The sequence below is a fragment of the Caretta caretta genome, chromosome 6 (genome assembly GCF_965140235.1).
Source record: "Caretta caretta isolate rCarCar2 chromosome 6, rCarCar1.hap1, whole genome shotgun sequence".
Taxonomy (NCBI): domain Eukaryota; kingdom Metazoa; phylum Chordata; order Testudines; family Cheloniidae; genus Caretta; species Caretta caretta.
In genome coordinates this window covers 112,345,803-112,372,752 of record NC_134211.1, presented here as the reverse complement: position 1 = coordinate 112,372,752, position 26,950 = coordinate 112,345,803, and the positions used below count along the sequence as shown (strand labels likewise).

Below are 26,950 nucleotides of genomic sequence, written 5' to 3'. Positions count from 1 at the left end.
ATTTAAAAAAAGATGTACTGGAATTCAAAAAGGTACAGAGAAGGGTAACAGAAATAAATGATTAGGGGGTATGGAACAGTTTTCATATGAGAAATTTAAAGGACTGGGACTTTTCAGGTTGGAAAAGAGAAGACTAAAGGGGGATAGGGTAGAGGTCTTATAGAGGTATAAAATCTTGACTGGTGTGGAGAAAGCGAATAAGGAAATGTTGTTTACTCCTAATAGCACAAGAACTAAGGGTCCTCCATTGAAATGAATAGGCAGCAGGTTTAAAACAAAAAAGTACTTCTTCATAAATGCACAGTCAACCTGTGGAGCTGATTGCCAGGTGATGCTGTGAAGGCCAAAACTATAGCAGGCATATAAAGAACTAGATAAGCTCATGGAGGATAGGTGCATCAATGGCTATTAGCCAGGATGGGCAGGAATGCAACACAATGCTCTAAGTGTCCCTAGCCTTTGTTTGCCAAAAGCTGGGAGTGAACCACAGAGGATGGATCATTTGATTGCCTGTTCTGTTCGTACCCTCTGAAGCACTTGGCCTTGGCTGTTATCTGGGGATCTTTCAACCCAAAGCTTTTGGTAACTTTTACTCTGTGTGAGGTGGTGTCAGGAAATAAATCAGGGAAGACATGAACATCTGACTGATAGGTGGCTGGCACAAACAGGACATCACGAGTGCTTTCACTTAAAGCTATATTTTACTTAGTCTCAAGCAGTTACACACGTCTGCAAAAGGTTAGTAAAACACTCCAACCCTTGATAATTACCAAAGCTGAGTGTGGCTCTTGAATGACACAGCAGCAGGCGTCCAGTGGCCAAATCTTCTGTCTGCCAGTGGGGACTGCAAGATGTATCCAGAGGGAGAGTCCAAAAAGAGTCCAACTACCTCAAACTTTCCCTGTTATTTATACATTAGTAATAGAATGACATGTCCCTTAAAGAAAACTTGTTAAGTAAGCAGTTTCAGTGGTCAAGCAAGAGGTTCCTTCTGAGTATCAATTAACCAGGTGTGGGATTTTCCAGAGTTTGCAGCCTTGAGGCCCCAATAGACATTCCTGGGGCACATCCTGCTCTTCTAAAAATGCATGTATCAGCCACTTCAACACAATTCTTATCAGGAAGGACACGGGGTCAAGCTGCCCTCTCTGTAGCACCCAAAGACACCCTCCCCCCCCCCCCCACCTTGGTTAAGCAAAGCCTGCTGATCTGGCCCGTTTACAGCCTGCTGCCTTGGCTGCTTTTAGCAATAAGCCATAGTGGTTTCAGGCATTTTACTGGTTTGCCAAAGTCTCCCCATACATGGCCATTTTTGGAAAACAGGATCCTGGGCTAGATTGACCATTGGTCTGACCCAATATGGCTGTTCTTATGACCTAATTATTGATACATGCAATTATGACGCTATCTCAGGGTATATGATTCCCACTATTATAGTCACAGGCATTCTTTTCCATGCCTTAGGGGGGACAATGATTAAAAACAAGCAAAAGCATCACAAGTATTAAGTAGGTCTGATTTATTATTAAAGATAAGAAATCATTAAACAAAACAGAAATGATTGAAATAAACTGGTTGTCAGTTGTGTTCTATTACAATCTCTTCTGTCTGCCTCTGTGGGCATGGCTACACTTGCAGATGTAGAGTGCTTTGAGTTAAACCAGCCTTTGTAGAGCGCAGTAGGGAAAGCGCTGCAGGCTGTCCACACTGATGGTTTCAAGCACACTGGTGTGGCCACACTTGCGGCGGCATTGGGAGCGGTGCTTTATGGGTAGCTATCCCAGCATGCCAGTAGCTGCAACGTGCTTTTCAAATGGGGGTGGGGTGGAGTGTGACAGGGAGTATGTTGTGTGTATGTGGGGGGAGAGAGTGGGTTTTTGGGGGGCTTAGAGCATGTCAGCATACTGTCCTGTAAGTCCAGACAGCAGCAGACCTCCCTCCTCTCCCGCCTCTCTCTCTAACACACAGCACTCCACAGTAATGGTTGCTTTGTCTTGGAGGAGATAAGCAGCTGGCTGTCGGAAACTGAGCTTTAAATGGGCATTTCCGCATTCCTACAGCTGATTCCAAACAATGACAAGAGTGGCCACTTGGCTTAATGGGATTATGGGACGTTTCCGGAGGCTGATCAGAGCTCAGTAAAGCAACAGTTCATTCACACTGGCACCGGGGCACTCCAGCAGGGGCACAGCAAACATTATTCCACTCACCGAGGTGGAGTACCAGCAGTGCTATAGCCGCGGAGTCAGAGCGCTCTACGTGCCTTGCCAGTGTGGACGGGTAGAGAGCTAGTGCGCCTGGGGCTCCTTTATTGCGTTGTAACTCGCAAGTGTAGCCAAGCCTTATGTGTAGAGCCTTAACAGTGATTACACCTTTGAGAGTAGACCACATGCGGGGATGTTCTTCGTTTGGGAAATTAAGTCCAAAATATATTGTTTCCTAAAATATTGTGAATTCAGTCTCATCTTATTAAACACTTAAAACCTTTATGTATGGGCAAAATAATTTGTTTTAGGGCAGGTGAAACCTGTCTTGTTAATAATAATTATCCAGTTTGTAAATTGGGAAAAACAGATAGTTGTAACTAAATCCTATGAAATCGAATAAACTATTTAAATCAGTTACTTAGCTCCTTAAATGGCTTCTTCTATCTTGAGACAGGTCAATGAACCAATATTAAGAAACTTAAATCCAGTTAAATCCCACTATTTCTCTGTTTACCACTGTTTAGTCCCTGTTGCATCTTCAGGAGTATATGGTCTAACCATCTGATGATCAACAGGAGTTGTTAATATTTTAAGTTACAGTTGCATTTCAGTATTCTAGTAAAATCATTACAAGAGTTTGTAAATCTAATCCTTTGGCAGGATCTTAGTTAACTTTCTCTCATCAGTCCATATTGAAGTCTTGGGGAAGTTTTCCTTGGGTTGATTACTTTGTCTTTTGTGTTTTTCTTAACTGTCTATGATAGTTTATTTGTACAGATGGACAGGATGAGTTGTAGACTCCTTGTTGTTGAAGCAAAGTAGCAGAGGGGTGAGTGTGTGCGGGGCTCTCACATCAGGTTTTTTTATACTTTTTTCCTCCTACTTCCATTCAATAGGAAAACAGGCATCTGTCAGTCTTATTTAGATTGAAGTTTGTTGCTATCACTCTTTCATTGACTCCATGCCTGGGGGGGTTGGCTTAGTTGATACCTTCAGTTTTCGAATATGCAGTCTCTTTAATGGATATACATAATTTCTACTTGTCTTTGTACTTGTGTCAGATTCTAAGAAATGTTTTGAAAGTTAGTTTTAACTTTCTTTCAGTCCATTTTCTGAAATACTTGTTCAATTTTATTAGCATATGACATGTAATGAAATTGTTTTTAAAAAGTCCAAACACTCCTGTACTTATATATGTGTTCAGTTTTCAAAACTATCTTTTAAAATTAAACAATTCTTAAAAAAATCTTTAGCTTAAAGAGTTAAAGAAATTAATTCTTTATAACAATTTTTGAAGAGATGGTTCTTGTCTTCCTGAGTTAAGTGAGGGAGTTTGAGCACTGCCAGTAATTATTGTTAATATAAATATTCTATACTCAAATGGCTTCTTGTATTGGTATTCTGTTTAAGAAGGTAATTAAATTTGAGGTTGGTACATAAGGCATTTTATCATTTACATAGCAACGGTATTAGGAGCTTTGCAGTTAGCAGTTTGCAAGTATGCATTTCACAAAGGTTTTTGCCATTTATAGATTCCTAGATTCCAAGGCCAGAGAGGACCATTGTGATCTAGTCTGATCTCCTGTACAACAAAAGACATAGAACTTCCCCCAAAATAATAATTCCTAGAGCATATGTTTTAGAAAAACATCCAGTCTTGATTTAAAAATTGGCAGTGATGGAGAATCCACTACGACCCTGGTCAGTTTTTCCAATGGTCTAATTACTAAGGCTACATTTAGTCATGAGTATTTGTGTAAAAGTCATGGACTGGTCACGGGCAGTAAACAAAAATTCACGGCCTGTGACCTGTTCATGACTTTTACTATATACTCCTAACTAAAACTTGGGCCAGAGGGCCACTGGTGTTGTGGAGGGGCAGTCTGGGGGTGCTGGGTGGATGGCCTGGGACCCTGGCTGGTGCTGGGGGGAGGCAGGCGGCGGCATGTGGTCCAGGACCCCTGCTGATGCTGGTAGGAGGGTGTCGGAGAGTGGCCTGGGACCCATGCTGGGGGAGGGGTAGGCGGCTGCACCTGACTTGGGACTCCTGGGGTCGGGGCCGGGCAGTGCTGCACAGCCCGGGACCCCTGCTGGTGCTGCTGTGGGAGGGCGGGTGGCAGTGGCGCGTGGTTCGGGTGTGATGTTCCCTTGGTGTTATCTGGACCGGTGATCTGCTAGGTCACTTCAGTCCTTGACTCTGGGAGCCAGTCTTACCCTGCTCTGCTGTGAGAGCCCTCACTCCTGGGCTGTTCACTCACAGCCTCTGGCATGTAAGCTGCTCCTTGGATTGTGCAAATGAATGACACTAGCCAATATCTCCAGTCCCAGACCAACCCTAGGAACCTCCGTCTTGCAGTGTCCAGTTATGCCCACTGGACGCTGCAAGCTCATGAGTTCGTCAGTTTAACAAAGAAATTGATATGTATCCTGCTTGTTATCCCAAGGGGAGTCTCTGACTTTAAACCAAATGCACTGTTTCAGGTAGAACAAACAATCTATCTTTGTAGTTAATTTAAGCGATAGGCAAAAAATAAAATAAAATAAGCACGCAGTCTAAACTCTCAACCCTATTAGACTGGACAACATCTAGATTAAGCAGTTTTTCCTCACCCCACTGTATATTGCAGTCCTTAATATGCAGGTTTCAGAGTAGCAGCCGTGTTAGTCTGTATCCACAAAAAGAACAGGAGTACTTGTGGCACCTTAGAGACTAACAAGTGTATTTGAGCATAAGCTTTCGTGAGCTACAGCTCACTTCTTCGGATGCATGGAGTGGAAAATACAGTCGGAGGATTTTATATACACAGAGAACATGAAACAATGGGTGTTACCTGATCACTCTAGTTACAGTGTGTATGGTAAGGTGAGCTGTTACCAGCAAGAGAGAGAGAAACCCTTTTGTAGTGATAATCAAGGTGGGCCATTTCCAGCAGTTGACAAGAACGTATGAGGAACAGTAGGTGGGGGGAAAAATAAACATAGGGAAATAGTTTTACTTTGTGTAATGACACATCCACTCCTAGTCTTTATTCAAGGCTAATTTAATGGTGTCCAGTTTGCAAATTAATTCCAATTCAGCAGTGTCTCATTGGAGTCTGTTTTTAAAGTTTTTTTGTTGAAGAATTGCAACTTTTAGGTCTGTAATCGAGTGACCAGAGAGACTGAAGTGTTCTCCGACTGGTTTTTGAATATTATAATTCTTGAAGTCTGATTTGTGTCCATTTATTCTTTTACATAGAGACTGTCCAGTTTGGCCAATGTACATGGCAGAGGGGAATTGCTGGCACATGATGGCATATATCACATTGGTAGATGTGCAGGTGAACGAGCCTCTGATAGTGTGGCTGATGTGATTAGGCCCCATGATGTCCCCTGAATAGATATGTGGACACAGTTGGCAACGGGCTTTGTTGCAAGGAGAGGCTCCTGGGTTAGTGTTTTTGTTGTGTGGTTGCTGGTGAGTATTTGCTTCAGGTTGGGGGGCTGTCTGTAAGCAAGGACTGGCCTGTCTCCCAAGATCTGTGAGAGCAATGGGTCGTCCTTCAGGATAGGTTGTAGATCCTTGATGATGCGTTGGAGAGGTTTTAGTTGGGCGCTGAAGGTGATGGCTAGTGGCATTCTGTTATTTTCTTCGTTGGGCCTGGACTGTAGTAGGTGACTCTTTCCCCATGTTTATTCCCCCACCCCATTCCTCACATGTTCTTGTCAACTGCTGGAAATCACCCACCTTCATTATCACTACAAAAGGTTTTTTCTCTCCTGCTGGTAATAGCTCACCTTACCTGATCTCTCATTACAGTGGGTATGGTAACACCCATTGTTTCATGTTCTCTGTGTATATAAAATCTCCCCACTGTATTTTCCATTGCATGCATCTGATGAAGTGAGCTGTAGCTCACGAAAGCTTATGCTCAAATAAATTTTAGTCTAAGGTGCCACAAGTACTCCTTTTCTTAATATACAGGTTTGTTCCTTAAACATGGGCCAATCTCCCCTGTTGGAGTCTTGTCGTTGTCTTCTCCGTGTCTTAGTTGCTTGCAGCGAAGGTTGGGGCAGGAGAAGGGCCCAGTATGTGTCCACTCTGTCTGTTTTATACCCTAAGTCCATGTGCTTGGGGAGCACAAGACCAGGCATGTCTAGGGGGTATTGCTGAGTCTCTCCAAGCAAGGTTGAGCATTCCCCTGGTGTCACCGCATGCAGGGTGAGTCATTGCATTGTAGCTCCCTTGCTGGAGAATGGCTATTGATTGGTTGTTTGACACTCCACCCAAGTGTTGATTGCTTTCCTTGCTGTTGCCTCTGGGAAGCTAATATCTAGCTGATTCCCCAATTTACATCGTTTTAGTGATCACCATACAACACAATTCTCAGAACTTCATATGCATTAATGATACACATATATGGATCATAACCTTTCCTCTGATACCTTGCAAAGCATGCTTTATATGTAGGATCATGATTATATGAAAATGAGGAATAAGGGGGTTACAGTACGCTCCCCCAAGGTATAGAATGTCACACTGGGACCCCTGCTGGTGCTGGGGGTTGGGACGGGAAGGGTTGGTGGGGCTGGCAGGCTCCCTACCCATCTCTGCCCAGCTTGTCCCTGCAGCTCCCATTGGCCAGGAACAGTAGCCAAAGGGGGCAGCAGCTGTGGGCTCGGGCAGCACATGGAGCCCTCTTGCCCCTCTGCCTAGGAGCTGTAGGGACATGCTGGTGGGAGCCAGGAAGCTGCCCCCTCTCTCCCCCCGGTAAGCACTGCCCTGTACCCCATCCTGCTGCCCTAGCCCTGAGCACCCTGCCACACACCCAAACTGCTGCTGACCCAGCACCAGCCACTGCGGAGGTCACAGAAAGTCACAGAATCTATTACTTCTGTGACCTCCATGACACATGCAGCCTTACTAATTACTCTTACTGTTAATTTACACCTTATTTCCAGTCTGAATTTGACCACTTTCAACTTCCAGTCATTGGATTGTTTTACATCTTTCTCTGCTAGATGAAATGTAATAATATTTTTTAATGACTCTTCAATGTTTAAGAAATGAACTGAGTTTGAAATGTTTCCAGCTACATTTTGTTTTCCTAGAGGCTTTTAAGGACAGAATCAGATGTTTCTAGAGTAATAAAATTCCTTCCAGCTAGGATATTTCGAAAATTGTGTGGATTTACATAGTTTTTTGTGGAAGAGTGAAAAAACCCAATTAACACCTAGATTTATTGCTCTGATAAAGAACCCCACATTCCTTTTCACATTTAGGTCTTTTCCTAATGCTTTACATGGTTTGTTTTCTTAAGGATTACATTTGTACCAAACTGGTATTTATACTGGGGGAGTTGTCTGGTCTAGATAAGACACATTTAGGGATAATAAACATGGGTTTATAGCCAAAGAGGGCTATCTTCCTGACATCTGGCTTCTCTTTTGGTGAGAGAGAGAGAGATTTAATTGTAATACTGCAGAAAATTTAGTCTATATTTTACTCCTGGATTTGTTTGGTTACTGCCATTTTGTACCAGTTTCTGCTGTATTAGTGACTATTGTGTAATCTACTCTTAGAGTGGTAGCACATAATTCATCCTTAAGTATTTAGTTATCATTCTACATGTGTATTATATATGGCATTAATCTGGTGGACTTCACTGGAATTCTTATGGTTCAGACTGAGTGTGGTGCTTTCATAACAGGAACAGAAAACCTAATTGGCAAAGGAGAACAGAGTTGAAAGGTTTAACTCTCTGAAAAGGGTGTAGCTGATGAATTCCTGGCAAAATTTAAATATCACCGTGCCTCAGTGGGTCACAACTGAGAATACCAAATTCAGGACAAACTGCTGAGAAATAGGGCAGTGTAAAGGAGCAGACTCACCCCTGCGGCACCTCCTGCTGGTCATTGGGAATTAGCTCTTTTCCAGCCTGGAGCACCCTCTGCAAGCAGTGATCCAAACAGCTCTGGCTCCTGTGTCTCTCATGGACCCCCGGTGCCCCTTTCTCTGCAGTTCTCCCCCTGGTAGTACCCCCACATGCTGCATCTGGGTCTCCCCTTCCTGGGGAACCCCCAACCCACTATCCCTACCTTGCCTCAGTCTAGGCTCCTGCCAGTATTCACCAAGCCCCCGCTCCCTGGGGCAGACTGCAGTGTAAAGGCCACTTATCATAGGCAAGTGGGTTCAGACCTGCTGCCTTCTTCTGCTTTCCAGTACTTCTATGGGCCGTGGACCAGGCCCTACAGTCTGGGGAGTTGCCAGCCTGCAGGGCCGCTGCTCAGCCTGCTCCTTCCCCAGCACTGCATTACCCTCAGTACCCTGTCAGGCAGGCAGGCCCTGTTCTCTCTTAGCCTGGAGAGAGAGTCCTTGGGCTTCTGGCTCACAGCCTTTTTATACAGGCCAGCTGGGGACCTGATTTGGGGCGTGGCCCAGCTGTGGCTGCTTCCCCAGTCAGCCATCCTCAGCCACAGCCCTCTCCAGGGCTGCTTTTAACTCCTTCTATTTTAGGAGTAGGGTAGCCACCCCCCCCCCTACAGACAGACACACCCCAAAACTGGTGGTGGTTATTCCGTAAGATATACCAACCCAGTAACAAAACTTCTGTCTCATGACCCTGGCTAACAAGAAGTCAGAAATGCAACCTCCTTAGGTATTCCAGTCCTGAATTCAACATCCAGACACTAGACTTAATGATGAGTGGTTATTTAAAACCAATTTCATCAATCAAAGTTTACTTCTGATCCTAAAGAACCAGTCACATACCCAGGGCACTATATAACTCATATTTTACCCAATAATCTTGTTACCAACCCTTAAATACATAATTGTAACGATGTTGGTTCTGGCAGGACCCAACTGACAGTGCCAATTCAGGACAAATTGCTTAAAGCAGGGCAGTTACAGCCCAAGGCTCGGGTTCTGTGCACACCAAAGCAAACCAAACCAGCCAAACAGAGAAGACTTTGGTTTTACCCCACTGGCTAACCACAAGTCACACAAGCAATTCCCTTAGTCATCCCAGTTTCCCAGTATCACCACCAGTGCCACTCGTTATGGGGACAAATGGTTATGAAAACCAATATCCCACTAAAAGAAAAAAGGTTCTTTTGATCCCAAAGGACCCAGACCCAGGTCACTCTACAAATCGGATCTTACCCATGGATCACGCTGTTGCCACTCCTTTAAAATCTAAAGATTTATTCATAAAAGGAAAAGATATAGATGAGAGCTAGAATTGGTTAAATGGAATCAATTACATACAGTAATGGCAAAGTCCTTGGTTCAGGCTTGCAGCAGTGATAGAATAAACTGCAGGTTCAAATCAAGTCTCTGGAGTACATCCGCAGCTGGGATGGGTCTTTCAGTCCTTGGTTCAAAGCTTCAGTGTAGCAAAGTTCCTCCAGAGGTATGAAGCAGGATTGAAGACAAGATGGAGGATCTGCAGCAGCTTTTTATATTCTCTTGCCATGTGGTCTTTCTTTCTTTGTTCCAAAGACAAGCTGTCCATCACATGGCATGGAAAAACCTCAGAGCTGTCCATAGGCATGTCCCTGTACACCTTGCTGAGTCACAAGGAGTGACTATCTTCTCTCAGTGGATCAGTTGTATAGCTGATGGTCCTTAATGGGCCATCAAGCAGGCTAGGCAGAGCTGACACCAACTTTTCTGGGGTTGTCACCCAGAAGGATAGCATAAGTTTGAAATACAGACAGTATAGAGCCAATATTCATAACTTCAACTACAAAAATGATACATATAGACAGCATAATCATAATCAGCAAACCATAACCTTGTCTTAGACACCTCATTTGACCCCCTTTATATAAGATTTGGTGCCACTACAGGACCTTGGTTGCAACGATGATCTATACGGTCCCAGATTATGTCAGTAATGTCACAGTAATATCTAAAGGTTTATTTATAGGAGAAAAGAAAGAGGTAAGAGTTTAAATTGGTTAAAGGAATCAAATACACACAATAATTGCAAAGTTCTTGGATCAGGTTTCAAGTAGTGATGGCATAAACTGCTGGCTTTTAAGTCTCCGGTTGCTTCCAAATGATTTGAAGGCCCTTAGTCCCTTGGTTAGAATGCTCCCATTAGTATAAATCCATAAGCCAGAGATCAGAGCAGGGAAGAAGCAAAATGGAGATGTTTCTAGGGCTTTTTATAGGCTCTCCTATGTCGAGGGCAACTCGGTGTTCGAAGCAGAGCCCTCAGCACAGTTTCTGGAAAAATACAGGCACACAAGATGGAGTTCAGTACCACATGATCTAGTCACATGCTCTTGCATGCTTCGATGAGTCATACCAGGGACCTTACTCATATTCTAGCTAAAATGGTCTCAGGAAAGTCCATCAGGTGTGGATAAGCTTCTTTCATGGCCCATTGTGTTCTTTGATGGGACGTCAATAGAAGTATTCCCTTCACAGTGTGCTGGTTAGACTGGATGCAAAATACCTTGTGGGTGTTATCCAGGAGCAAACGCATTTGAAATGCAGTTAAATGGCCAAAATTCATAATTTTGGATACAAAAATGATGCATGCATACAAATAGGATAATCACATTCAGCAAACCATAACTTACCTTACATAACATACTTTGTACAAGATTTGTTGCATTGTATAACAATGGTAGTTATCAGATGTGGGCAAACTATGGCCCGCGGGCCACATCCGGCCTGTGGGACCCTCCTGCCTGGCCCCTGAGCTCCTGGCCCGGGAGGCTAGGTCCTGGCCCCTCCCCTACTGTTCCTCCTGCCCTGCAGCCTCAGCACGCCATGCTGCTGGTGTAGTGTATTTAAACTGCTCTGCTTAGGAATGTGCTACTGGTAGCAGTTATGGAGAGGAATTTACTACACTACACTGGCGCAATGCTCTGGGTGGCATGGCTGTAGCGCTGCCAGCCACTGGTGCTCCAGGCAGCACGGTAAGGGGGCAGAGAGCAGGGGGGGTTGGATAGAGGGGCAGGGGAGTTTGGGGTGGTGATCGGGGGTGTGGATGGGGTCAGGGCGGTTAGAGGGTGGGGAACGGGGGGGGCAGTCAGGAATGAGAGGGGGTTGGATGGGACGGTGGGGGGCAGTCGGGGCAGGGGTTCTGGGGGTGGTCAGGGGACAGGGAGCTGGGGGGGGAGGTGGATGGGGCAGTCAGGGAACAGGGAGGGTTGGATGGGGCAGGAGTCCAGGGGGAGGCACAGCCTCCCCTAACTGGCTCTCCATACAATTTCCAAAACCCAATGTGGCTCTCAGGCCAAAAAGTTTGCCTGCCCCTGATCTACGTGGTTGTATTTTAATCATATAATGTCACAGAAGGTGATAGAGAATTCCTGGCAAAATTTAAATGAGTGCATAATAGGATTATAAACTTTGAAATTATGTAGGTGGTTGTACTATCTAAAATTGTCACTGTTGCTATTGTTATGTACTTAACTTAGTTATTTTAATAGTATGTTAATATGCTGTTACAGTTAATTTCTTCTTGTTTCTGCTTTTATTTTGAATTCGTTTTCTACGTGTTAAGTTGTCAGATGACTGCTTGAAGTGCCAAAAATGCACCCACATTTTAAAGCAGTTTTTTTTAATGTTACACCGGACTCTCGCTAGAACGTGGGATTTGGGATCCATGCGCGGTACCGCGTTAACGCGGGGACTGCGTTAAAATGAATTCCAAGTAAAGTAATTAAATATGAGATTCATGGCTGCGACCGCTTTATATGTGAATTCGCGCTATATAGATGCATGTTCTAGCGAGGGTCCGGTGTACTTTGTAAGAAGTTGCTGGACTCAGAAATATTTTATTCTATATTTCCAGAACGCCCTATACCCTTTGATCACATGATGTATGACCATTTACAGAAGTGGGGACCCCGTAGGGAAGAAGTGAAATTTTTTCTTCGGCATGAGGAATCTCCAGCTGAAAACAATGAACAGAGTAAGTACACTTACCTTACACAGGTAATAACTAAGGCTACGTTTTAGTCATGGGTAATTTTAATAAAAGTCACAGACAGGCAGTAGACAAAAATTCACAGCCCATGACCTGTCCATGACTTTTACTATATACCCCGACTAAACCTTGGGGGAGGGGGCTACCTGGGGCCACTGTGGGTGCTGGGGTGGGGGTGCGGGTGTGAGGTCAGCAGCAGTACGCTGCCCGAGACCCCCGCTGGTGCGGGGGGCTTGCTGCAATGCGTGGCCTAGAACCTCTGCTGGTGCTGGAAGGGGGATGAGCAGCGGCACGTGGCCTGGGACCCCCGCTGGTGCTGGGGGTGTGGGTTTGGTGAGGCTGGCAGGCTCCATACCTGGCTCTGCGCCTCCCACCTGAGGAGCAGCAGCAGCAGCACAGCTTGGGTGCGGGATGGGGCAGGGGAGGTGGGCAGTGCTTATCTGGGGGGCTCCCCAGAAGCAGCGACATCCCCCTCGCTCAGCTCCTAGGCGGAGGCATGGCCAGGCAGCTCTGCACGCTGCCTCCACCTGCAGGCACCCCCCTTCTACCCTTCTGCAGCTCCCATTTCCCAGCCAATGGGAGCTGCGAAGCTGGTGCTCTGGGCGGAGGCAGTGCACAGAGCTGCCTGGCCACTCCTCTGCCTAGGAGCTGAGCGAGGGGGATGTTGCTGCTTTTGGGGAGCACCCCAGGTAAGCGGCACCCAGAGCCTGCCTCACCCTGTCTCGTGTCCCAACCCCCTCCACCCTCACACCCAAATTCTGCTGCTGCTGTGGGGAGGAGCACAGTGGCCCGAGACTGCCCCTGCAGCAGCTGGTGTGACTGGCACAGGAGCTGCCTGAACTGCCCCTGGGCCAGGCGCACCAGCCACTGCAGAAGTCACAGAGGTCACACAAAGTCCGTGACCTCCATGACAGACTTGCAGCCTTAATAATAACTAAAGCTAACTAATCAAATTGTTTTATGGAATTATTTACAGGAATGTATTAAAATAGTTAGCATTTTGTCACAGTTCAGGGCAGCTGTACCTGTATTCCCCCTCATGGTCCAGTAAGGGCACCCGCTCTTAGGCTTCTGGCTCCCCAGTCATCACCTCTCTTGGACAGAGACACATGTCTCCCTTCTTCCTAATGAGGATATCTCCAGGCTGCACGTTCCATGCCTACACTGTGAATTCCCAGCAACTCAGACTGCTTTGGCAGGCCTGTTTTGCCTTCTCTGTAGAGGTTATAAATGGCATAATTGCCCTCAGTTAAATTACCACATAACACTTTCTAAGCAATTTTTTCTTAAGGTAAAAGCATTACAGAGAACCTATTAAAAACAATAAAAGAATCCAAATGCATGCTGACAAGGTTACCAGAGATCACCCCAACACCCACAAAGGCTCTGGCAGGTGAACAGTCCTTCAGACCTTACCAAAGGGGGTTTTCTGTGATTACAAGTCCATCACAGCTGTTAGCTCACAACAGGCACACGGATTAAAAGTTTAGTCCTTCCTTTGTACAGCCTGAATCTTTGATTTGGGAAGAGGTAATTCGTAAACAATGAGTTTCTTCTCCTCAGGTCCCTAGCTTCAAAAGGCTGGATTTTTGAATAACTTGAGGTGTTACATGTGCATATCCCTCCCCTTAGAGATTTCATGGGAAACCCACTTCATTTTAAAAGTTTGCATTGTTTCAAATAGTCCTTTGAAGCTCATAACACTTACCAGGATTTACATTAGTCACGTCTCCTCTAAGACACATAATCCCCATATAATATGTAAACATTTGCATTTTTAATACAATGAAGGTTTAACTTAATTCAGTAAAGTATGTTCAAGATATTGCAGGAAATTGCCATATCTGCCACAACACTGTATTAGCCTAATACAATACATAATTATTCATACACTTTATTGATGCACATTGTATAATTTTATAAAATGTGTTGCCAAAAGGCTTATTTGACCATGGCTTTGAAAGTGTTTACCAGGAAATATTATCTTCCCCTCACTTACGTGCTGTTTGAGTATGGGATAGTATATGTGCCCCTCATGCTAAATATAAGAAATCAAGAAAAAATATATGTCCTCTTTTTTTCCATAGGATGAAACTGACTGTTACATTAAAAAGGCTCCCCTTCCCATTCCTGCAGTATATAAGAATAGCATTCATATAGGAATTATTGAATATCCATTGATTTATTTTTCTTCTGTGATATATTTATTCAGTTAATGTGTTAAATGTTATGTTTGGCACTCCTGACTAATTAAAAAAACCAAAAACTCTGGACTTTGAACACTTTCATCTGGTATAGGAATTTGTTAGTCACAGATTAGAATTCGGTGACATTTTAAATTCTTTTGTTTTTCTACTTAAAATTTTAATGACTGAGTGTGATAACTTTTTGCAACATTTAGATTGGAAATGTCTTGTAAAATTAATTTTCATTTTCTAAATGTATTATTTCAATTTGTCACAAATTCAGAATTATTCATTTTATTCCAAAATATATCCTGGGAATTCTTTTTTGTATTATGCCATCCATTAACAGTGGTAATCCAAAACTCGAGAGAGAGGGGTCATTTAGGGGTGAGGGCAGCGAAGCGGAGAACTAGAACAACAAAAATCAGAATTCCACTGGAAAGTGACATTTGTTTTTGAGAGAGAATTTTAATAAAATAAAGCTAAAAACTGCCAACATTCAGTTATTCAAGCATGCATTAAACTTGGCTTTAAAACCAGTATTATTGCTTAAAATAAACTCTGTATATAAATTCAGCATCCTTTTTCTGCTAAACCACATTCAAAGACTCCTAAAAATTATTTACTTTCCTAATATTTCTCCATGTAAGAAATTACTCTAGTTCCCATAAGGATATTATGCAACTGTGGTGGAAAGGGGAGGTGTGTCCCCAATACACTCTGTAAGAAGTGACTCATGTGATCAAAAAGTTTGAGAATCCCTGCCATAAATATCTTTCCAGTCATGAATGCCCCTCTCTGAACTATTCCCTTCAGGAGTTTCCTGGTAATAGCCAGATACCCTGTAGCCACTGGCAGGGGTGCTGGAACAATTTATGCAGTGGGGGTGCCATTGAACCAAACTGTAAACCCTGTATATGATGAAAATGACTTCAAGTCGGGGTGAGGCACCAATGGCTGCTGGAGCTTCCAAGAGTGGACCAGGTGTCTATTAGTGGCAACAGGCAGTACTGCAACTTGCAGTATCAGCTACACACTATAGTACCTAGTGTGGCTAATAGCCGTGGAATTATTGATCAGGTTCAGGTGCAGCAGCTCCTAGTGACCAGCTGCCTCGGCTCTTTATTTTGCTTCACTTGACTATTCACAATTTTACAGTAGTAACCTAGCTGGAGAAGTACACTTCTTCTTCCAATAATCCTTGAGACAATTAACTTGTGTTCTCTTGCCTTTTCTACGTAATTGTATCTTGCACAAATTTCTCACTTTCTTCTACTCTTTTTTACTGTACAGTTACAGGTTAGCTGCTGAAATCACATTTGTCTCCTTTAAAACTGATAAAGGGGATTCCTAGGCATTCACTTTTCACTTTTGCTTTTCTAATATAAAATGTAACCATTATTATGATAAATATATTTACCTTAATTTTTTTCACTCTTTTGGCAGAAAATCTGATCAGAATAGTTATGGACATTAGTCCTCCTCCCTGTGACTTGCATGCTTTGGTGCCAGAAATGACATAAATGAGTTTTAAATGTTTCACTCCAGAACTAGTTAAAATGCTGAATGCTTTTTCTGTCATTACAACAGAGCATAAGTACCACATATCAAAAGACAGAGGAGAAGTGGGAAACAATTAGACTTGCCTCTTATGAGGACAGCTTAACAAAAAAAATGGTTTGCTTTATTTCATAAAGCAGTTTTTTGTTCCTTTTGATACTGATCCAGAAATGCTGATGGGTATGCAAGGCTTAAAGCAGTTTTTATATTAAAGGCAAGGTCCCTTGTTTTACTTCCCTGAAAGAGTGCACTGTGCATCTCCAAGCAAATGACTTTGATCCGAGAGAGAGGAAAATCTGTTTTGCAAAGTATCCCTGACAGACTCTTCTACTCTTCATGTAGCTATATTTAAAACAAAAATGGAATAGCAATTTCTGTCATGAAAACGCTATGGTCTACTTGACTTTTAGAAAGAAGCTTTCTATCAAGGAGTGTAGTATTAAATCAGGAGAGCCTTAAGGGATTGGTGTAGGTAATAGAATCTGTTTTCTCTAATCAAACAGAGATAGATGATAGTTAATTTACAAGAAAACTTTGAGATTATACTTGTATATGTACTCACTTTGTCATGCTCAGTTAATCTATCTGAAGGCTATGAAGGAATCACCAGTTGAGATGCCTACTGGTATGCTCAGGCTGTTTTGACTCAATTCAGTTAATTTGACCATCTCTAACAAGTAACTTTTGTTTCTTATGTCTCAGCTAAGGCTATGGCTACTCTGGCACTTTACAGCGCTGCAACTGTCTCTCTCAGGGGTGTGAACACCCCCCCCCCCCCCGAGCACAGCAAGTTACAGCACTGTAAAGCGCCAGTGTAAAGCTAATCCCCTGTAAAATAATCCCTTCATGGAGGTGGAGTACCAGGAGCGCTGGGAGAGAGAAGCGCTGCTGTGGGAGCACTCCCGTGGCAGCGCTTTGAAGTTTCGTGTGTAGCCAGGCCCTTAGTCTTGATTGCTTTAATTAATTCTCCTTTTGAACCTTTCTTGGGTTGTTCCATAAGTAAAGTTTTCTAAAAGTATTATTTTTTGACTCATTAGTTTTACAACGGTGAGGCATAGATGATGATTTGGATTACTAAAAGTGGCCCAGGTTTAGTTCCTACATTAACTTTTACCTTATGTACTAAGGGATATTGCTCTACATATGAGTCATGATTAGACTTAAAATTGAGGTACTGACCATTTGAGGTCATAGAAATTAATTCTGTGTTTCTATTCACAAGAGAAAGATGGTGGATTTGATGCCATAGCCAAGTTCCAACAGACATACCCTGTCCACCAAAATTATTTCTATAGTTTCAGTGGAATAAGGGATTCCCCACTACCTCTCTTGAAAGCTGTAGAATATAGTGGTGCAGAATGGCTCCTTGTTTTTTGACTAGGTGAAGTCCAGTAGTGCATGAAGGGATGTCAATACATACTGATTTGTATAAACTGTAAAGTGCTTAACCATCCTCTGTGATTAAAGTGCAATATAAATGTATATGTATTAAATATGTTTTAAACATGGCCTGGAGTTTTACGTACATGGAAAACATGCTTGTCCTTTCTAAATCAGGCATGCAAGGCTTCTAAATCAACCATGGTAAGATTAATCAAGCTTTAAATTAAGGAACTTTGGAAGGCATCTGGGAAACGGCCTCTAATATATACATTTGCAATGTACTCAGCCAGAACTATTGTTTCTTGTGGGTACAGAAATATGAGGCTTTAGCAGTCAAACTGTGACAATATGATGCTCAGTTCACTGACTTAAGTAACACTATTTCTTGGATGTTTGTGGCAACAAAACTTGTTTGAGGCAGAAAAATATAGAGCTGCATATTACAGATCTTAATACAGGCGGGCCATGAAGTCAACATTTTCTACTTTTGCGGACTCTGCGATCTAAAAAGAGTAACCTAATGCCAAAGGTTTGTATTGATACAGTAGGAATTGGCAGAATTGACATTACAGATAAAAGGAAACTTTTATGTGCTCATAACCAAGAGGAATAGTTCCATGTTAAAATGAATATTGGCAACAACTAAAGCAGTCAATCTATTCTTTTGATAAACCTGTCTTGTCAAATAGTTCCTGAAGTGCTGAACTTCTGTTGAGAAATTTGTTGCCTCTTTTTAAAGGCATTGGAATATTATTGTAAAAACACAAACAAAACAAAAAACTTGATACTGTAATAAATATTGATACATATGGAGTGGTTTGTAGAGGATTAGAAAGAATATTTTAAGTAATTCTTAATTTTACAAATTCCTTCAGTATTGTTGTGAAAAAAGCTCAGTGCTGTTTGGCTGAGCTTCAAGTAAACTTGATTAACTACCCGTTGTATTAAAAACAAAAACACCTGCTCCCTTGTCTCCCAAAAGAAGAAGAAAAACCCTTAATAATCTATCAATTTTTAATTGCTTTTGAACTTTTTTTTACCAAATGACAAATATATAGTTGTTGTAGTTTGTAAGGAAGGAAATTAAACTTACAAAAAGCTGATTTGTTAAAGAGTGATTGTAATTTGTACAGATACATTGTAGTTTTGCAGCGAAAACAGTCTGAATTAAAAAAAACCAAAAAAATACCCCTTGCTAATAAGATTGATACTTTATTTTTAGGTGGGCATCAGACCCAAAATCAAAGAAATGGAATAAATATACCTGTGGAGAAACGTACAGAGAATGGGGTATGTAACAAATGATAAATACAGTGTGTTCTTTTTTTTTAAAAAAATTGCCATTATTTTCAAATTTAACACCATCTGTTAAATTCATCTCTTATAGCTGGGAACTGCAAGAAATATCCTGAAGCTTAAGATTCAATATTGTATTTTTGAAAGGGAACGGGAGAGTACAGTTTAACTCTTAGAACATAGAGAATAGCTTGTCCTCCAGAAAGTTTAATCTTCTCCTCAGTCCCTCAAAAGCAGCCTAATGTCCTGCCAACTGCTGATTGTGTCCTTTTGGTTTCCCGCCTCTCCTCCCCTGCCTGTTTGATAAAGAACCACCCAGATTACTATTTTCAGAGTAGCAGCCGTGTTAGTCTGTATCCGCAAAAAGAACAGGAGTACTTGTGGCACCTTAGAGACTAACAAATTTATTAGAGCATAAGCTTTATTTGCAAACCTGAAGCAAATACTCTCCAGCAACCACATACCACACAACAAAAACACTAACCCAGGAACCTATCCTTGCAACAAAGCCTGATGCCAACTCTGTCCACATATTTATTCAAGTGACACCATCATAGGATCTAATCACATTAGCCACGCCATCAGGGGCTCGTTCACCTGCACATCTACCATTGTGATATATGCCATCATGTGCCAGCAATGCCCCTCTGCCATGTACATTGGCCAAACTGGACAGTCTCTATGCAAAAGAATAAATGATCACAAATCTGACATCAGGAATCATAACATTCAAAAACTGGTAGGAGAACACTTCAACCTCTCTGGCCACTCAGTAAAAGACTTAAGGGTGGCAATTTTGCAACAGAAAAGCTTCAAAAACAGACTCCAACGAGAAACTGCTGAGCTTGAATTAATATGCAAACTAGATACCATTAATTTGGGTTTGAATAGAGACTGGGAGTGGCTGGGTCATTACACATTGAATCTATTTCCCCATGTTAAGTATGCTCACACCTTCTTGTCAACTGTTTAGTTGGGCCATCTTGATTATCACTACAAAAGTTTTTTTTTTTTCTCCTGCTGATAATAGCTCATCTTAATTCATTAGCCTCTTACAGTTTGGCAACTTCCATCTTTGTCTGTCTGTCTATATGTTCCATTCCATGCATCCGATGAAGTGGGCTGTAGTCCACGAAAGCTTATGTTCTAATAAACTTGTTAGTCTCTAAGGTGCCACAAGTACTCCTGTTCTTTTTTCCAGATTACTTTGAGACAGTGGTGTCCCTCAGCACCACTTAGCCAAACATCTGTTCTTACATGAACTGCTTCTCTACTGCTGGTTCCTGATTTAGCAATCATGTTAAAGGCCTGTCAAAATTGAACCATATATCTATGGATTAGGTACCTTTTTAGACAGCGGTGAAGTATGTTGCGTTTTCCTGCTAGCTGAAAGTTTCGACATGCCGTATTTTACAGCCACTTCTATTTATATTGTTTTATGCTTTGTAATAGCAGATTGGTTTTTTTGTTTTATTCCTGTGTTTAACTTAGTAAAACTTCAAAGTTTGAAGGTTCTCTCACACATAAATAGCATTGTGGAGATTCCCTGTTTGTTGTGTTTCAGTTATTTCCACATTTAAACTTCCTCTTTACAAGTAAAAATGCTTTTCTGACTGCCAAGCCTAAAAAACTCAAACCTGGGACCTGAAATCACTGGTACATAGGACTGGAAAGGACCTTCTGGATCGTCAAGTCCAGTCCTATATTGCCACAGGCAACCCATGTCATATAATCCAATTCATAAGTTTATCAGGCTCCATCAAAATTGGACAGGGAGTTTGCTTCCATTACTGCAATTGGAAGGTTGGTCCAGAACCTCACTCTGTTGATGGTTAGAAACATTCTTCTAATTTCCAGCCTAAATTTATTCATAGGCAGTTTATGTCCAAATGTGTTTGTGTCAACATTGTCCTTTAGCTTAAATAGCTCTTCTTCGAGTACTGTCCCTGTGGGTGCTCCACTCCAGGTGACAGTGGGTCCTGGCGCTGTTGATCGGAGATCTTCGGTAGCTGTGCCTGGTCGTAATGCACATGCTCAGCTGCTGTCTCGTGGTCTTGTTAGAGTCTGCCTGAGTGCGCGCCCCCCTCAGTTCCTTCTCAACCGTCCTTGACTGAAGACGGGACTCGGGGCAGTGCTGATCCTCTTCCCTGGTCTCTGAAGGAAACAATTACAAATAGTATAGAAATAGTAACATCCCAGTTGTTTCTCTTCCCTTAGAATAGTTACTTAGTTTAAAAAAAAAACCAAAAAAAAAACCACCCTTTTTTTCCTCAAATTTGTCTCCCGCGGAGACACTCTCCCCTGGCACTCCAAGCTCAATAATGCCAGGGGCTTCAGGATTTAAGAAATGTGCTTCCTGTAAGGACTTTATGCCAAGGTCCGATGGACACTCACATTATGTGAAGTGCCTCGGCAAGACACATGGCCCTGCTAAGTGTGTCCACTGCACGAGCCTCAAAACCAGGGCTCGTCATGACAGGGACCTGCGGCTGAAAATGCGGCTGCAGAAATTTCTGCATGAGAAGCCACTGGAGACGGACACTGTCAAACCCTCTACCCCACACTCCCCGGCCAGGTCCGAACCAATTGGGAGCATGGCTTCACCCTCTCAGGCAGAGGCAAGAAGCCCAACTGTTTCCAAGCAGAGACTTTCACAAGGGTAAAGGGTCTCCTGCGAGATCCTTACCCTCAGAGCTGTCAGTGCCGAAGTCAGGCACCTCCAACCATCCTGCCACCTCAGCCATGGCTCTCATGGAACATAGAGACAGGGACCTGACTTCCCGTGCAGGGAAGATCTCCTTGGCACCGACCCCTTCAGCACCAAAAATAGACCCAGTGCCAACAGTGCGCTCTACTCTGGTGCTAAGAACGTCGGCACTGAGCCTGCCTGCTGCTCACGTGACGGCAGCAGACCTCCCACAGGGTGCATACAAGAGACCTGCAGCACTGGGAAAAGCCAAGCAAAAGTCTGTGCACGTCTCTGAGCACAGTCGCTTGCAGCAGACTCAGATCCTAGGGAACAGCAACAACAGTTCCTAAGTCAAGATGATCTTTCAGTGGCACCTGAGCCTAACTCTCCACTGCTGGACACACAGTGCTCACTCTTTGACCAGCTGCTCTCTCCACCTGACCTGGCTACCTTTATTGACAGCGAGCCTGATATGCAGCAACAGCAGGAGTTCTCCTCACCTGCCTCTCCTCCTCCACCGGAACCTTTTACGCCTCAGATCACGATTAACAACCACCAGCCTCAGTTTCCCTACTTCGCCCTCCCTGTGGGCGGCACCTGACTTTTCCTACCCAATGCCTTGGCCTCACTGGTACCCTTGGCCAGCTCCTACTGCCACTCACCTTCATGCTTCTTCCACCAGACCACAAGCTCCTTCTGTGCCTCCATCTACTTCTAGACTGCCTGAACTCCCCTCTGAAGAGGAGGGCCAGGAACTATACCCTGATTCGCTGACTCCTAACTCTCCATCAGCTCCAGACAGAGCCCTCATGCCTCTGCCTCCACAGAACGTGGACGACCTCAAACAGTTCCAGGAACTTTTCAAGAGGGTGACACTCAGCCAAGACAACCCTTTAGAGCAGGTCCAGGAGACACAACACAAACTCCTCAAAATCCTACAACCACCTCTGCGCCCTCAGAGATTGCTCTTCCCATAAATGAAGCACTCCTAGAACCAGCTGACACACTCTGGCAGACCCCAGCCTCTATCTTACCAACTTGCAAAAAGGCTGAACGCAAATATTATGTTCCTGCTAAGGCCATAGACTTCTTATTTTCTCATCCACAACCAAATTCTCTGGTAGTGGATGCAGCGACTCAGAGGATGAAACAGCTGCACTACCGGCCCACCCAGCAAGACAAGGACCTCAAATGTCTTGACACCTTTGGCTGCAATGTTTATACCTCCTCCACTCTGCAATTCAGAATTGCAAACTATTCCGCCCTACTTGCAAGCTATGATTTTGATAACTACAATAAACTCTTTGATTTTACCTCCCATATTCCAGAGGACAGGAGAGCAGACTTTAAGTCAGTCCTTGTCGAGGGCCAGTTTGTTTCCAGAACGGCCCTACAAGCATCTCTGGACATGACAGATACCGCTGCTCTCGCTACTGCGACTGCTGTGGTTATGCGCAGATCTTCCTGGGTGTCTGCATCAGGTATCCCCAAAGACTTGCAGACCAAAGTGGAGGACCTCCCCTTTGACAAAGGCAAACTTTTTTCCAAGAAAACCGACGAAGTCCTTCACACCATGAAAGGCTCTAGAGCGACCCTGCGCACCCTGGACATTTACTCATCCCTTCCCAGGAAACAACAGTATCAACCTTACCAGAGGCCACGCACACAACAGTATCACTAGCCTCAGAACAGACCATACGATATACCCAGGAATTGCCCTAGACCTCCTAGGCGCAGACAAAACGAGCGCAAACAGCTACCTCCCACCCATCGGGAAATAAACAATCTTGAAGCGTTGGTCGAGGGTCTGCATGACAACTCCTTGACTCCACTGCCTACTTACCCATTTGGCCACCACCTCCAGGTTTTCCACTATGCCTGGCAGCAGATTACACAGGACTGTTGGGTCCTAGAAATAGAGTAACCAGACTGAACTATCCCTTCCCCATCCCTCTTCAGGGACCCCTCTCATGAGCACCTACTTTGCGCAGAAGTGGATCACCTTCTATGGATAGGTGCAGTGGAACCCGTGCTGACACAACATCGAGGAAAAGTGCTCTACTCCCACTACTTTCTGACCCAGAAAAAGACCAGGGGATGGAGGCCTATACTAGACCTATGCTGACTGAACAAATTTGTAAGAGTACAGAAATTCAAAATGGTCACACTGGGCACAATAATACCTGAGCGGGGACTGGTTCACAGCCCTCGACCTACAGGATACCTATTTTCATATATCCATTCATCCAGCCCACAGATGCTTCCTGTGGTTCATAATTGGACACGACCATTTCCAAAACAGCGTACTCCCTTTTGGACTCTCCACAACACCGAGAGTATTCTCCAAGTCCCTAGCCGTAGTCGTGGCCCACCTCCGCAGATACGGGATCATACTTTTCCCCTACCTAGACGATTGCCTCATCAAGAGCAACTCATACGACAAGATGCTACAAGCTACCCATTTCGCCATCTCCCTCTTCGACAGCCTCGGCCTGCAAATAAATGTCCAAAAATCTACCCTGACGCCTACACAGCAGATTGAATTCATTGGAGCTCACCTGAACTCAATTCGAACCAGAGCCTCACTACCACACAACAGATTCCTCACTATCCTATACCTCGTATGCACGCTCTCTGTTCATCCCAGGATACAGGCAAGAATTTGCCTACCGCTCCTTAGCCACATGGCAGCCACCACCTTTGTGGTCCAGTACGCCAGGCTGCACATGAAATGTCTTCAGGGTTGGCTCAACTCAAACTACAAACCCAGCAGGCACAGCCTCTGCATGCTGCTGACTCTTCCAGCGAACGTACTAGCTTCCCTGCAATGGTGGATAAGACCAGAGAACCTTTGCATGGGAGTTCCCTTCCAACAACAATCCCCTATGCTCATGATCACCATGGATGCTTCCCTGGTCGGTTGGGGAGCGCATCTGGGGGGACACACAGCACAAGGCCGGTGATCCATGCCAGATATGCGTCTACACATAATCCTCCTAGAGCTCAGAGCAGTGAGACAAGCCTGCCTTCGCTTTCTTCCCTTCATAAAGAACAGATCTATCCGGGTCCTAATGGACAATATAGCATGTATGTTTTACATCAACAGACAGGGGGAAGCACAATCACTCTCCCTATGCATGGAGGCCATCCGATTATGGAATTTGGTGCATACTACACAACATACAAATTATTGCGTCGTACCTACCCGGCTATCACACCACTACCGCCAATACATTCAGCAGACACTTCTCCAAAGAACACAAGTGGGAATTGCACCCCACGATACTACAACAGATCTTCTCCCAATGGGGCATCCTGTCAATAGACCTCTTTGCCACAACCCAGAGTTGCAAATGTCACCTATTTTGCTCCAGAGCGGGAGTCGGGACCGCATCCCTAGGAGGTGCGTTCCTCATCCTGTGGAACAACTCTCTCATGTACGCCTTTCCACCAATCCTTCTGATACAGAGGGTCCTGCAGAAGATCAGAGATGACAAGGCCCAGATCATACTCATTGCCCCAGCTTGGCTGAGACAGACATGGTATCCTTACCTGCTCCACATGTCCGCCCATCCTCCATGGACTCTCCCCAACAGACCAATCTGCTTTTTCAGGACAATGGACGAATTCTTCACCCTCAGCTCCAGAAACTCCTCCTGACAGCATGGTTCCTTCATGGCTCCAGACCCACGAATTAGCCTGTTCTGAGCAAGTCTGATATGTCTTCCTGCGTAGTGGAAAAGACTCCACTCGTAAAACTTACCTGCAGAAGTGGAAGCGCTTTTCCCTGTGGTGGTCAAACAAACACTTATCACCCCATACCATGACCCTCCCTAATATCCTAGACTACCTTCTGAAACTAAAACAGGACAGACTCTTGCTCAGCTCTATCAGGGTACACCTAGCGGCCCTTAACACCTTCCATGATTTGTTAAATGGCTATTCACTCTTTGCCCACCCACCATAAAACGCTTCCTCATGGGCCTACAAAATCTCTACCCCGAGATTTATCCATCGGCAGCTGCATGGAATCTCAATCTCGTTCTTCGCGGTCTTATGAAACCTCCATTCGAGCCCTTAGCTACCTCATCTCTTCTTCATATGTCCATGAAGGTAGCTTTCTTGGTTGCTATAACATCAGCAAGGAGGGTAGGGGAAATAAGCTCCCTGATGGCCTACCCTCCCTATACAACCTTCTCTAAAGACAGAGTTACCTTGCTACCACACCCTAAATTTCTCCCTTAGGTGGTGTCCACCTTCACCAATCAATATACTTACCTACATTCTAACCCAAACCTCATGAGACTCCACATGAAGTGACTCTGCACACCTTCGACGTCAGACAAGCAATTGCCTTCTACTTAGACAGGACTAAACCATTTCGTAAATCCTCGCGATTATTTGTCTCCACCAAGAGATCAAAGGGTGCAGCAATTTCTAAACAACGACTTTCCAAATGGATCTCCGACTGCATCAGATCCTGTTACTGCATTCAGAATGCTCAACTGCCTGAAGGCATCAGAACTCCTTCTACTTGAGTCATGTCAACATCCGTTGCCTTCCTCCGTAATGTACCCATTCCTGATATCTGTAAGGTGGCCACGTGGTCATTTGAACACACATTTACTAAACACTGTGCTCTCACGCAGGATACCACGGCAGACACCACAGTAGGCCATACAGTACTGTCTACAGTACTCACTGCCACAACTCCAAAGTCCTACCAGCTTAGTGGGTACTGCTTCACATTCACCTGGAGTGGAACAACCACAGGGACAGCAGTCGAAGAAGAAGAGAAAGTTACTCATGTTGCTGTAACTGAGGTTCTTCGAGATGTGTGTCCCTGTGGATGCTCCACTACCCGCCCTCCTCCCCTCTACTTTAGAGTACTATTCTGAGGTCTCCACGGTAGAGAAGGAACTGAGGGGGCTGCGGGATGCGCACACTCAGGCAGACTCTGAGACCGTGAGACAGCACCTGAGCGCGTGAATCCTGACCAGACACTGCTACCGAAGATCTCCGATCAACAGTGCCGGGACGCACTGTCACCTGGAGTGGAGCACCCGTCTCAAAGAATGCATCTCAAAGAACCTCAGTTACTGCAAGGTGAGTAATTTTCTCTCCTCCCTCCCTGCTGTTTACCTCCTAATGCAGAGGTGGGCAAACTATGGCCTGCAGGACTGTCCTGCCTGGCCCTTGAGCTCCTGGCCGAGGAGGGCTAGTCTCCGTCCCCTCCTAGGCTGTCACCCCTCCCCTGCAGCCTCAGCTCGCAGTGCCACCAGCGCACCAGTGAGCTCCAGCTGGGCAGCGCAGCGGCATGGCTGGCTCTGGCTGGGCAGCACGGCTGCCAGTCCTGCTGCTGTGAGCGGCATGGTAAGGGGGTGGGGAGCAGGGGCGTTGGATAAGAGGCAGGAGGTCCCGGGGGGTAGTCAGGGACAGGGAGCATGGGGCAGTTGGATGGGGTGGAGGTTCTGGGAGTGGGGGGGTAGTCAGGGGATGGGGAATGGGGGGGGGTTGGATAGGTGTGGGAGTCCCCAGGGGCCTGTCAGGGGGTGGGGGTATAGATAGGGTCAGGGCAGTCAGGGGGCAGGGAGCAGGGGGCGATTGGATGGCACGGAGGTTCTGGGGAGGGGGGCGGTCAGGGAACAGGCGACGGTTGGATAGGCGTGGGAGTCCTGGGGGGCCTGTCGGGGGTTG

General features: G+C 44.7%; 1 protein-coding gene across 8 annotated transcripts in view; it reads left to right on the top strand.

Annotated features, from left to right (window-relative positions):
• PPP1R13B (protein phosphatase 1 regulatory subunit 13B) overlaps positions 1 to 26,950 on the top strand; it is a 139,334-nt gene that overhangs the window by 53,631 nt on the left and 58,753 nt on the right. For all 8 annotated transcript variants that reach the window (XM_075129897.1, XM_075129898.1, XM_075129896.1 and 5 more), the window contains 2 exons: positions 12,005 to 12,124; positions 18,491 to 18,558. In XM_075129897.1, the coding sequence (XP_074985998.1) occupies positions 12,005 to 12,124; positions 18,491 to 18,558 (188 nt within the window). The remainder of the gene's footprint in view (positions 1 to 12,004; positions 12,125 to 18,490; positions 18,559 to 26,950) is intronic.